Source organism: Phyllostomus discolor, chromosome 10 (genome assembly GCF_004126475.2).
Source record: "Phyllostomus discolor isolate MPI-MPIP mPhyDis1 chromosome 10, mPhyDis1.pri.v3, whole genome shotgun sequence".
NCBI lineage: Eukaryota > Metazoa > Chordata > Mammalia > Chiroptera > Phyllostomidae > Phyllostomus > Phyllostomus discolor.
In genome coordinates this window covers 50,115,241-50,129,841 of record NC_040912.2, presented here as the reverse complement: position 1 = coordinate 50,129,841, position 14,601 = coordinate 50,115,241, and the positions used below count along the sequence as shown (strand labels likewise).

General features: G+C 38.4%; 1 protein-coding gene across 1 annotated transcript in view; it reads right to left on the bottom strand.

Moving 5' to 3' along the window:
- Positions 1-14,601, bottom strand: part of DLD (dihydrolipoamide dehydrogenase) — a 33,246-nt gene that overhangs the window by 3,506 nt on the left and 15,139 nt on the right. Inside the window, exon 9 of the mRNA XM_028525559.2 lies at positions 517-707. Coding sequence (XP_028381360.1) covers positions 517-707 — 191 coding nt within the window. The remainder of the gene's footprint in view (positions 1-516; positions 708-14,601) is intronic.

The window sequence follows — 14,601 nt, the reverse complement described above, 5'->3', positions numbered from 1 at the left end:
TTGTTCTGGCTGGTGTGGCTCATTGGATTGAGTGCTGGCCTATGAACTGAAAGGTCACCGGTTTGATTCCTGGTCAGGGCACATGCCTGGGTTGCAGGCAGGTGCCCACTGTAGGGGCGAGCAAGAGGCAACCAACTGCCTATTTCTCCCTCGCTTTCTCCCTCACTTCCCTTTCGCAAAAAATAAACAGAAATAAAATCTTTAAAAAAAATTTCACCTTACTAAATGTTGGGAGTTTAAATTTTTCTGGACGTATATTAACATTCATTACAATGAGAATATTGGATTAATTTTTCTAGCATGAACTTAACTATGAATTTCAATAAACTGAAATTTGATAAGGAATGATAAGGAATTCCTTTGATAAGGAATACTGAGTTTATACTAAGCAATAAAATGGTCTTAAATTATAAAATAATCTAAAATTACAAAATTATAAAGTAACTCTGAAAAACTGAAGATTTTTGTTAAAGAAAGACAAGGATATCATATCAAAATCAAAGGCAGCATACTTACGAAACATCAATTTTTCCATCTGACTTCTTGGTAGCACCAGTAACTTTTGTATTCAATTTAAATTTAAATCCTTGCTTTTGAAGGATGCGTTGAAAGTTTTTAGATATCTCCATATCAATTCCTATTCCACCAACATGACCCAGAAACTCAACTGCTGTCACATCTGCACCAAGTCTTTGCCAAACTGAACCCTGCAAATAACAATTTAAAAAAAATCATAAAAATAAAGGTTCCTATAGCAAATGTTCACTGAATTATCTGAGTTTATTGTAAGGTATTTCCCTTTGTTAATATGCTTTTATTAGAAGGTCTGAGGTTTAAAATTAACACTGACAAATATTTATAACCTTATACATTTATTCACTCCATTCAACATCTGTTGAGCATCTACAGTATGTCAGGCACCATTAGGTACTAGGCATACCAGGAACCTTATATCCTGGTGACAAGTAAAAATCATAAAGAAGTTAGTAAAGTGTTATGAGAAAAATAAAGCAGCAAGTAGAGCTGGGACCCCTGAAAGGAAAGGAAGGGCAATTTTAAACAGCACGACCAGGGGAAGGCCTCCCTGGGAGTGACATTCATACAAGGACTGAAAGACACGAAAGGAACTGTACTGGTAACATCCTCTAGAATGAGAGGAACAAGTGAGAAGGAAGGTCCTGAGGGGTAAGAAGTAGCCTCCTACTGCAACTAATTACTAATGCTTGCAAAATACTAAACTGGCTTATTTTGTTTTCTCAATGGAGAAATGTTTACTTTTTCATTCAAATTATAATTTAAACTAAATGCTGATTTTAAACAACATTTTAACAATGATAACTTCTAAATACTTACATGTGAAACAGGTAAAAAGACATAAATATAGGAGACCATTCTGCCTGGCATGGGAAATGTAGCCCAGCTCCCACTCAGAAAGGCCAGTGGAAAGTGAGGTCTGATACACAGGACTCATGCCCATGGATGGGTTCTCACAGGGGGAATCAGGCCTGCACTGTACCTAGGCCACTCTGAGACTTGCTTTTTGCTAACTCCCTCACCCTGAATTGAGGCAGCAAACGTTTACTGCACATCTTTAAAGTAACTTCCTAAAATCTATGCTAAACCTCCCAAGGATGAGTGTAACCAGTTCAACCACTTTTCCCTTTACATTTGCAAATACCCTTCTTTTGTGATGTAATTAGTTAACATCTTCTCCTTTGCTTTCTGTAATAGGTAACCACGTAAAGTGAACCTGTGCCTAGTAAATAAGGACCATCCTCGATGTAATGTGCCCAGAAAAGCAATAAAAGCCTATCTGGGCAGGGGTCTAGGTCCTCTCTTTCACTGATAGAGCAGCCGTGTCGTCTCTTTTTCTCCACAGGATTTCTGTAGTCCATGTGAATTTGTCTCGTCTCATCCATAATGCTGCAGACACTGCAGGCCAGTGTCTGCATCACATAAGTAACAAGCATATACAAAAATGAACTCAAAAATGGATCATGGACCTAAATGTAAAACAGAAAACTATAAAACTTCTAAAAGAAAACATAGCAGAGAATCTCTGTGACCTCTGTGACCAAAGGTTTCTTAGCTACAACACCAGAAGCACAGTCCATAAAAGGAAAAAAATGTATATAAATTACACCTCATCAAAATTAAAAACTCTTCAAAAGACAATACTAAGACACAGAAACAGGGTAGTGATGTCACCAGCACAGAGTGAGAAGAAACCTTGGTTTTTCCTCTTAAAGTGACAAGCTGGACAACTACAATTCAACAAATGATTCCCCTGCTCAACACACAGACACATCAGAGACACCCACACCATGCAGTATGATATCTGAAGGCGGATGTATCAGGACAAGCATGGAAGGCAGGAAGGGAAAAGAATAGAGACAGGGCTGCAGATGCAGTCTAGCACCTGCCACAACCCTAGTTGATGCAGTAGCAGGGAAGAGGTCAGGCTGTAGCCTTGAAACGGTGATCCACAGGGCCAGAGGGGCAGAAGCACCATTCCAGCCTACTAGCCAGCACCCACTGCTGTTAAACCGGGTGACAAGGGTGGGGATTTAGTGCAGCACAGCAGTGTGGCAGCAGTGGACTAGTAGCCACCATTACTATCAAAGCAAAGCTACAGACTTGTAAGCCCACCTCCCCCCTTCTCCCACCCATCAAAGTAGAAGCTGGCAGAGACAGCAGAGATGCCTCAGATAGCACACCTTGATTAGCAGCCTCTGGTTATGTGGAGCCAGTACCAGGAACTCACAGGCCTGGAGCCCCATCACCAGCCACATCCCACAAAAGGGACGGTACCCTAAGACTGAGGTGACTTGGACCTAGAGAGGATGCCTACCCCCAAAGGTGACATGAGGTATTTTTCTAGACTGAGGTCACACCAATCCAAGATCTCAGAGGTGCCAGTAGTGCACAGAAGAAAATCATAAAAACTTGCACTATAGCACCATCTACTGGAGACCAAAAGACAGGCATCTACTTACCATGCTAAATTGTTCAGAACAAAACAGCATCCAAAAAAAGGTAAGTTTACTACCTCAAATGGCCAGGCAGAGAAAACAATCTATCGAGCACCATAAATAACCAAATAACAGGGTAGCTCAATGAAAAAGAATGTATCCAGAAACTGACCTCAAAGACAAGGAAGGCTGTGATTTAAATGACATCTCTGTCATTTAAATGATTGTAGTTATTTAAAAAAAACCTCAGTAAGATAGAACAAAACACATAAAAGCATTTCAGTGAGCTCAGGAATAAAATCAACAAAGAAAACGAGTACTTAAATAAGAGACTCAAACTATAAAAAAAAAGAACAACAGAAATTCTGGAGGTGAAGAACTCAATAACTTAGATGAAGAATGCAATGGACAGCCCAGGAAACAATAGACCAGATGGAGAGATAATTAGCAAACTTGAATATAGGAATCTAGAAATGAGTCCAGTGAAAGAAGTGAGAAAAGTTTAAAAAATTGAAAAAACAATATGAGAACTATCTGACTCCATTGGAAAGATCAATGTAAAAATAATGGGTTTACCAGGAGAATAGAGGGAGAAGGTAACAGCCTATTCAAACAAAAATCGATAAGGACTTCCCAAACCTATGGAAAGAGCTACACCCTTGAATTCAACAAGCTAACAGAACACTTAATTATCTCCATGCAATAAGATCTCCAAGACACATTATATGAAAACTGTCAAAAGTTAATGACAAAGAATTCTCAACGCAGGCAAGGGAAAAGACTGCAAGCTACGACAGAAACAATGAGATAACTATGGATTTTTCAACAGAAACCTTACAAGCCAGGAGAATAGAATGAAATAGTCAAAATACTGAAAGAGAGAAACCACCAGCCCAAAATAATATATCCAGTAAAATTATCTTTTAGATACAGAGAATAAATAAAGGCTATCCCTAACAAAAGTTTGGAGGATTTACTACCACAAAATTTGAATATAAGTAATACTGATCCCTGACTGACGTTGCTTAGTTGGTTGGGTATTGCTCTGCAAAGCAAAAGGTTACTGGTTTGATTCCCAGTCAGGGCACATGCCTGGGTGGCAGATTCAGACCAGTCAAGGGCATGTATGAGAGGAACCCACTGACGTTTCTCTCTTGCATCAATGTTTCCCTCTCTTTCTCTCTCCCTTCCCCTCTCAAAAAAAATAAATAAAATCTTAGAAAAAAAAGAAATGTTGAAAGCAGCTCTTCTACTTGAAACAAAATGATAAAAGTATACAAAACTGTGAGTAAGATGCCAGACAGAAGCAGAAAATTGCTACTCTACTTCAGAAGTACACCTATGACATAAAGATTAAAGAGGAAAAATTTGTTTAAAAGACTATAAAACTCCTGCAATTTGGAAACAAATGCACAGCATAAAAAGGGACAATTTGTGACAGCAAAAACATAAAAGGAGAGAAGGAAACAACTGAACTTGCACAGGTGAACATGAAATGCAATTAGAAGGAAAAGGACTACTGTATGCATGAAACATTTTTTTTTTTGCATAAACTTAATGGTAACCACATAACAAAAATCTAGAGCTGAAACACATCATAAAAAAAGAGGAAATGGCCCTGGCTAATAATGCTCAGTGGATTGAGTGCAGGCCTGCAAACAAAGGGGTTGCTGGTTCAATCCCAGTCTAGGGCACATACCTGGGTTGTAGGCCAGGCCCCCAGTATGGGGAGTGCAAGAGGGAACCATAGGCTGATGTTTCTCTCCTTCTCTTTCTCTCTCCCTTCCTCTCTCGAAAAATGAAAAAATCACAGCCCAACAAACTCAAATGGCAGACAGAAACACAAAGGAAAAGAAACAATGGAGTCCTGGCTGGTGCAGCTCAGTGGATTGAGCAATGGCCTGTGAACCAAAGGGTCACCTGTTGATTGCCAGTCAAGGCACATGCCTGGGTTGCAGGTCAGGTCGCTAATAGGGACCATCATATGTGGTTGCACTCATCATCTCTCACTTCTCCTCTAACTAAAAATAAATAAATAAAATCTTGTTTTCTTAATAGAACAAACATTTCAAAAAGTTATAGGAAGCCATAAATGACCCTGGCTAGCCACAGCAATTTTGAGAAAGAACAAAGTAGGAGGGATCACCATACCTGAAATCAAACTATATTACAAGGCCACCATAATCAAAACAGTCTGGTACTGGCATAAGAACAGACACACTGATCAAGGAACAGAATAGAGAGTGCAGAAATAAACCCAAGTCTCTATGGTTAATTAATATTTGACAAAGGGAGCAGAAGCATAAAATAGACTAAAAATAACCTCTTCAACAAATGGTGTTGGGAAATATGGACAGCTAGATGCAAACAAATGAAACTTCATCACCAACTTATACCATACACAAAAATAAACTCAAGATGGGTAAGACAAATATAAGTCATGATACCATAAAGAAGGAGAACACAGGAAAATTTCAGATATTCCACAGAGCAATATTTTCACCAATATGACCCCCAGAGTAAAGAACAAAAAGGAAAGAATAAACAAATGGGACTTCATCAAAATAAAAGCTTCTGCACAGCTAAAGAAAACATTAGCAAAATGAAAAGGGAACCAACTATATGGGAAAATATACTTGGAAATGATACCTCAGACAAGGGTTTGATCTCGAAAACATATAAAGAACTCATATGACTCCACACCAGGAAGACATTCCAATTAAAAAATGGCACAGGACTTGAACAGACACTTCTCCAATGAGGACATACAGAGGGCCCAGAGACATATGAGAACATGCTCAGCATCACTAGCCATCAGAGAGATGCAAACTAAAACCACAGTGATATACCACTTTACAGGGGTCAGAATGGCCATCATAAACAAATCAACAAATACTAAGTGCTGGCAGGTTGTGGAGAGAAGGGAACCCCAGTACGTTGTTGGTGGGAATGCAGATTGGTGCATCCACTATAGAAAACAGTATGGAATTTCCTCAAAAAACTAAAAATGGAACTGCCTGTTGACCCAGCAATTCCACTGCTGGGAGTATACCCTAAGAATCCTGAAACACTAATTCAAAAGAACCTATGCACCCCAATGTTCATAGCAGAACAATTTACAATAGCCACGTGCTGGAAGCAACCTAAGTGCCCATCAGTAAATAAATGGATCAAAAAACTGTAGTATATTTACACAATGGAATACTAAGAAGCAGAAAAAAAGAAGGAGCTCCTACCCTTTGCAATAGCATGGATGGAAGTGGAAAGCATTATGCTAAGTGAAGTAAGCAAGGCAGTGAAAAGACAAATACCATATGAACTCACCTATACATGGAATCTAACAAAACAAATAAACAAAACCAAGTGAAATATAAGCAGAGACATTGAAATTAAGAACAAACTCACAGTAACCAGAGGGGAGGAGGGAGGGAAATAACAGAGGAAAGAAGAAAACGGGTCATCAAGGAACATGTATAAAGGACCTACGGACAAAGCCAAAGGGGGATAGGACTGAGGGTGGGAGGTGGGGGTGAGTGGGGTTGGGGAAAGTGGTGGTGGGAACATGGGGGCAAGTGTATTTGAACATTAAAAAAATGATTAAAAAGAAAAATATTAAAGGTATTTTCATTTTAAAGATAAAATATGTGTTCTTAAAAAAATGGAGATAGAGAGCAACTAGAAAATAAAAGATAAAATGGTTTTGATAACTTCTCATGCATCAATAATCACTCTGAATTAAATGTACTGAACTCAACAATCAAAAGGCACAGAATAGTGTTGGTGCTATAATGGTGGGGCGGCCTTCCAAAAGGCAAAGTAGTGAATGGATTAAAAAGCAAACCCAGCTATACACTGTTTTCAGGAGACCTTCTCAGCTGCAAAGACAAACATAGGCTCAAAGTAAAGAAGTAAAAGATTAAACTCCAAGCAAAAGGCATCCAGAGAAAAGCAGGTGTAGCTGTACTTAGGACTAGACATTCTTCTCAAGTGAACATGGAGCAGTGGGGCACAAAACTGATCTCAATAAATTTAAGACTAAAATCATACTAAGCATATATTCCAACCACAACATTATTAAACTGGAAATTAACTACGAGAAGAAAGCTGAGAAAACCACAATATGTGGATATTAAACAACATGCCACTGAATGACTGGGTCAAAGAAGAAATAAAAAGATACGGAGACAAATGAAATTCACAACACACCAAAGCTTAGAGGAGGCAGTAAAAGCAGCACTAAAGGGGAAGCAAACAGCATGACAGGCCTACCTCAAAAAACAAGAAAAATCTCAAACCACCTAACATTTCACCTTAAAGAACTAAAAAAAGAACAACGAATAAAGCCCAAGGTCAGTAGAAGGAAGAAAATAATAAAAATCAGAGTGGAAGTAAATAGGGAACAAAAAAGACAACAGAAAAAAATTAATGAAACAAAGAGCTGTTTCTCTGAATAGACAAATAAAACTGACAAACTTCTGGCTAGACCTACTAAGGAAAAAGAGAAAAGACTCAAATAAAATCAGAAATTATAATCAACACAACAGAAATATAAAGGATTATACAAGATTACTATTAAAAGCTATACACCACAAAATTCAACAACCTAGAAGAAATGAACAAGTTCTAGAAATACATAACCTTCCTAGACTGAGCCACGAACAAGTGGAAATCTAAACAAACCAATCACTAGTAAGAAAATTGAAATAACAAACAAAAACCTCCCCAAAAACAAAAGTCCAAAACCAGATAGTTTCACTGGTGAATTCTACCAAACATTCAAAGCTTTAATACCTACCTATACTTGCCAAACTTTTCCAAAAATTGATCAAGGAATACTTCCTAACTCATTGTAGAAGGCTAACATTCCCCTGATATCAAAACCAGAAAAGAACATCAACAACAACAAAAAATCAATATATCTCTGATGAACAGAGATGCAAAAATCCTAAACCAAATACTAGCAAATCAAATACAATACATTAAAAGAGATGCAAAGATGGATCAACACACCTAAGTCAATGTAATACACTACATTAACAAAATAAAAGATAAAAATCATATGATCATACCAAGAGATGAAGAAAAGCTTTGACAAAATTCAGCATCTACTTATGATTAAAACACATAATGAAATGTGCACAGAAGGAAAATACCTCAACATAATAAAGCTATATATGATAAACCCACAGGTTATATACTCACTGGTGAAATCTGAAAGCTTTTCCTCTAAGACCAAGAGCAAGACAAGAATGACCACTCTCACCACTGGTTTTCAACAGAATACTGGAAGTCAAGAAATAAAAGGTATCCAAATAGGAAATGAAGAAGTAAAACTGTCACTATTTGCAAATGACACGATTACATATATAGAAAACCCTAAAAATGCCACCAACACACTATTAGAAACAATAAACAGAGTGGCAAGATACAAAATCAATATACAAAAATCTGTCACACTCCTATACACTAACAATGAAATATCAGAAAAAGAAATGAAGAAAAGAATCCCATTTACAATTGCAACAAAAAGGATAAATTACCTCAGAATAAACTTACAAAGGAAGTGAAGGACTTGGAACTGAAAACTGTAACACACTTTTGAAAGAAACTGAAGACACAAAGAAATGGCAAGACACCTCATATTCACAGACTGTAAGAAATAATGTTATTAAGGCTATACTACCTAACATGATATGCAGATTTAATACAATCCCCATCAAAATCCCAATGGCATCTATCACAGAAATAGAACAAGTCATCAAATTTGTATGGAACCATGAAAGAGCCCAAACAGCCAAGGCAATCCTGAGAAAAAAGGACAAAGCCAGAGGTATCACACTCCCTGACTTCACAGTACACTACCAAACTACAATAATCAAAACACTATGGTATGGCAAAAAAAAAAAAAAAAAAAGCAGACACACAGACCAATGGAGAAGAAATAAACCCACACATATATGGGCAACTGATTTTCAGGGGGAGGAAGGGATTAAAAAAAAGCAAAGGGGGCCAAATGTAGTGACAAAAGGAGACAAGATTACGGGTGGTGGGCACACAGTGGGGTGTACAGATGTTGTGTTATAAAATTGAACACCAGACATTTATATAATATTATCAACCAATGTCACCCCCATGAATAAATTTAAAAACAAAAAAGAACACACAAAAAGAAGCCACAAATTGGGAAAAATTATTTGCAAAAAATCTATGTGATAAAGGATTTACATTCAGATTACAAAAGTCTCAAAACTCAGTAACAAAATTTAAAAAACTCAATTAAAAACAGTCAAAATATTTACATTGGCACTTTTGCAAAGAACATATAAAGACAGCAGATAAGTACATAAAAAGATGCTGAACATTACCAGTCACTAGAAAATATGCACATGTCTTCGGAGAACATGCTTCCCAAATTTATGAATAACACAAAGCAAGAAAAAGCAGGTTAAGTGTAAGAATGATAGAGTCAAGAAAATAGATTGAAATAATAGGTACAAGTGAAGTAGATTAAATTGAAGAGAAATTATAGGTTCCAAGTCCTTTATTTAGGTTTTAAAAAAGTCAGAGTTCCTCAAGCAAAGGATGTGTAAGGTTTTCATCTGACTGCAAGTCCACTATGTGCTTAAAAATAAATAAATAAATACACTGATCTTAAAGGATTACATCAGAAAAGGTATATTACACATACCAAAAGATGTTCTCTCTAAAATCCAGATTATGCTTAGTTTTAAACACCATTTACAAGTGATCCAGACAGACCAGACTGGATCAAAAGGCTGATGACAAAATAATGGATTTGGTATCTATAGGACCTAGTAAGAAGTACAAACAAAAGCAGTGGAGATCCAAGTATGGATAACTGAGTACCTGCCTTCAAGGAGTTTATGGTTCTGTGGGACAGACATAAACAAATAATGCAATATAGTGTTATTAGATGGTAAAAAGATATAGACACTTTATATTACTGTCTCAAAAAATGAAAGACTTGGGCTTTTCTAAAACAAAGAAATTTTCACCAAAAAGGTATCTTCTAAACTGAGTATTGAAAGTTATTATATTAACAAATGCTTTTTGAGTGGTAACAAAAAAAGCTAATATGTGAGTACTTATTATATGTCAGCCACTATGCTAGATGCTAAAGGCACAGTAAATGAAACAATCATGATGTCTGTCCCCATGAAGTTTAAGATTTTATGAAAGAGAGACAAGTGAACAAGTAATACCAAGAAAGTGGGATAATACTCTAATGAGAAGTACAAGGTGTGATGGAACACTCAGCAAGAGTACCTAAGGGCATCTAGAATAATCAGGGAAGGACTCATTAGAGTGCAGAGACTAGAGGGAAGAAATATTCCAAATGGTAGGAAAGCCCACAGATCATACAAAGCACAGCTTATTCAGGAATCAATATTTCAATACACCTAAAACCTAGTTTGAGAGGGAGAAGGGCTAGCAAAGAGGCTGGAGATCTGATCCAGTGCTACATCATGCTGACCTTTAACTGACACTAAAGAGTTTGGATTTATCCTAACAGCTACAGTGAGTCACTGAAAGGTTTTTGCAGGAAAGGGACGTGACTACTTTTGTTGTAAAAAGATCACTCCAGCCACTATGGGCAACATAGATTAGAAAAAGATAAAAGAAGCCAGAGAGACCTAGGGCAAGACATGATGCTGGCCTGAACACAGAGCTAAGTAGGTATATGAAAATAGGACATACTCATGAGACCTCTATCAAGTAGTATCACATTAGGAGCTGGTAACCGGCTCAATCCAGATCATGAAGGCATGGGAGAACACACATAATTCCCAAACTTCTTGCTCAGACCTCTAGATGGATGGCAGTACCACTCACTCCCTAAGATGGGAAATGTTATGCAAAAATAGGTTTTGGTTTTCTTTTTAATATATTTTATTAATTATGCTAACGCAGTTGGCCCATTTACCCCGCTTTATTTCCCTCTGCCCTGCATCACCCTCCCACTCGCATTTCCCCCTTTAGTTTATGTCCATGGGTCATACATATAAGCTCTTTGGCTTCTCCATTTCCTATACTATTCTTAACTTCCCCCTGTCTATTTTGTACCTACCATTTATGCTTTATTACCTTTGCCTTTCCCCCATTCTCTCCCCACCCCCTCTCTACTAATAAACCTCCATGTGATCTCCATTTCTGTGAATCTGTTCCTGTTCCAGTTGTTTCCTTAGTGTTTGTCTTTGTTCTTTTTAGGTTCAGTTGTTGATAGTGCAGTTTGTTGTCATTTTACTGTTCATATTTTTGATCATCTTCTTTTTGTTAGATAAGTCCCTTTAGCATTTCATATAAGGGCTTGGTGATGATGAACTCCTTTAACTTGAGCTTATTTGGGGAGCATTTTATCTGCCCTTCCATTCTAAATGATAGCTTTGCAGGATAGAGTAATCTAGGATGTAGGTCCTTCCTTATCATGACTGAATACTTCTTGCCAGACCTTTCTCACCTGCAAGGTTTCTTTTGAGAAATCAGCTGATAGTCTTATGGGAACTCCTTTGTAGGTAACTCTCTCCTTTTCTCTTGCTGCTTTTAAGATTCTCCCCTTATCTTTAATCTTGGATAATGTAATTATGATGTGCCTTGGTGTGTGCTTCCTTGGGTTCAACTTCTTTGGGACTCTCTGAGCTACTTGGACTTCCTAGAAGTCTATTTCCTTTGCCACATTGGGAAAGTACTCTTCCATATTTTTTTTTAATAGCTTTTCCATTTCTTGCTCTTCCTCTTCTCCTCCTGGCACCCCTATGATTCAGTTGCTGGAACACTTCAAGTTGTCCCAGAGGTTCCTAAGCCTTTCCTCATTTTTTTGGATTCTTGTTTCTTTATCCTGCTCTGGTTGAATGTTTATTTCTTCCTTCTGCTCCAAATTGTTGATCTGAGTCCCAGTTTCCTTCCCATCATTGTTGGTTCCCTGTACATTCCTTTTCATTTCACTTTGCATAGCCTTAACTTTTTCCTCCATTTTGTGACCATACTCAACCATTTCTGTGAGCATCCTGATTACCAGTGTTTTGAACTATGCATCTCATAGGCTGGCTATCTCTTTATCACTTAGTTCTATTTTTGGAGCTTTGATCTGTTCTTTCATTTGGGCAATATTTTCTTGTCTTGGTGTGTCTGTTATGTTCTAAGGGGCAGAGCCTTAGGTATTCACCAGGGCAGGGCAACCCACATCACTGAGCTGTGGTGCTGTATAGGGGGAGGAATCAGAGAGGGAACAATGCCACTTGCTCAGCTTTCAGCTGGCTTTCAGTCATTTCCCCTGCTACCCACAAGGAAATTGGGCCCTTCTGGTACTGATTCCCGGGTGGGTGGTTTTGTGTGCATTCTAGGACCCTGTGGGTCTCTAACAAACTCTCCTGTGATGCTGGGAGTTTCTCCTGCTGCCACTACCCCCACAAGATTTTACAGTCAGATGTCTTGAGGCTTTATTTCCCCACACTGGAACCCTGGGTTGCGTGGTGTCTCACTCCCCAGTTGTTCTGTCTGGTTTATCTGCACACAAATGTGGGACCACCTGGTCCACCAGCCACCATCTTACCTGCCCGCCCATTACCCAGCGGCAACCTTGCTGTATCCTCTCCACCCTACCAGTCTGAATGAATGTTTCTTCTTTAACTCTTTGTTTGTCAGACTTCCATACAGTTTGATTTTCTGGCAGTCTGGTTATTTTTTGTTTTTAAATTTGTTGTTGTCCTTCTTTTGGTTGTGCGAGGAAACAAAGTGTATCTACCTATGCCTCCATATTGCCAGAAGTCCCAGAATAGATTTGGTTTTGTTTGCTTTGGGACGAAGGACAGAGGAGGGAGAGGCAAAGGTTAAATTATATGTTTACAGAAATGAGGACCAAAGAGACCTACAAATAAAGCGATGCTGGTAGGCATTCAGATATAAAGTTTAGAGGCAAAGAAGAAGAACTAGGCTGCAAATATTTGTAAGTCCTTAGGTAACTGAGATAGGAGTGAAGAAAATACTCTGTAGAAAGACAAGAAAAAGGGTATGGGATAGAATACTGAGACAGAATCTAGGGTAATACTAACAATTCAAGGGAAGGCCAAGAAAGGGAAACGTACACAGAAAATATAGAAGTCAGCCCAAAGGGAGAGAGAAAATCAACAGAGTATGCAATCAGAGAAGAGTTTCAAAACCAAGAAAATCAGCAGTGCTGACTGCTACCAAATAAAGCAGTAAAGAAAACAGTTCACTGGACTAAGTAAGAGATCCACTCATGTCCTGTTCAAATGCAATTTGATGGCACAAGAAGCCACTGGCTAAGGAGTGAGTGGGAGTTGGTGCAATACAGCTGGTCTACCCTTTCAAAGAAGTTTGGTTGCGAAAAGAAGGTGAAAGGGAATAACTGAAGGAGGATGTGGGATCAACAGAAGGCTTATTTATGTGCACACAGCTTGTGTCTCTGAGTGCAAATGCATATGAACATGTATGAATAGCACATGGATGCCCAGAGATGCTTGCTTAAATGTAAATGAGAAGAGCCCTGGCCAGGTGGCTCAGCTGGCTGGAGTGTCATCCTGTACACCAAAAATGATGCAGGTTCAATCCCTGGGTGGGGGCAATATGGGAGGCAATCAATCAATGTTTCTCTCTTACAACGATGTTTCTCTGTCTCCCTCTCCCTCTCTCAAAAAATTCAATAAACGTTCCCTCAAGGGAAGATTAAAAAAAAAAAAAACAAATGAGAAGTAAGCAAAAGCAGGGGAGGGTTTCAAGAATTTAAAAAAAAAGGAAAAAATAAAAATCACAAAGCTGAGATCCTGAGAGGGCAGGAGACAATTCAATACTAAGCAGAGGTGAAGGGCTCCATCTTAGGGAAAATAGCATTTCTACCGTTACAGAAGAGAAGATCAAGGGAGTGGGCATGACAACAGGTAAAAACATTTTCAAACCTGGGGCATCAAACTGAGGTAGTTTTTATCTCATGGTTTCTCTTTATTGTGATAGTTAGCAGACAAGGTCATCTGCAGGCAGGGGAAGACAGTATGTACTGACAGAGGTTAGAGACAAATGGGAAATGAAACAGTCACTATAGACACCAGGAGAGTGTGCCAAGTAGGGTAATAATGGGACTGTCAAGAGGTTGAGATTTTTGTTGAGATTTATGACCAAGAATTGATATAGGCGTTAATCTGCAGGGTGTGTTTTTCTCCTGGTATAGTCAACAGCCTGGATACAGCATGAAGAAGGCAGGACCAAGAGTTTTGTCAAGCACATATGACAGCAAGGCAAAGAACCCCTATAAGACAACAGTTGAAGGGATGGACTATGGAATCTAAACTGAACTGGAAAGCAGTCAAGACAGGAAAGGGAAGACAGTAAAAACAAAGAGGGATCTACGGACCAGAAAACCTGATAAAGTTAAAAAGCCTGTTTAATACAAATAACTGAATAAGAGAAGAAAGGAATTTATGGTTAGAGAATCAAGTGTCTAAATTTGTCATTTTAGAAGTAGAGCAATTCTTGGTGATTGTAAGGTAAAACTGCCCTGGGAAAAGAGAACTGAAATTGAGGGAAGAGGTCACTGGAAATACAGCAAAGTTGGCAGATGGACAAGAAGGAAGAACAAGGCAGAGAGAATGTATGA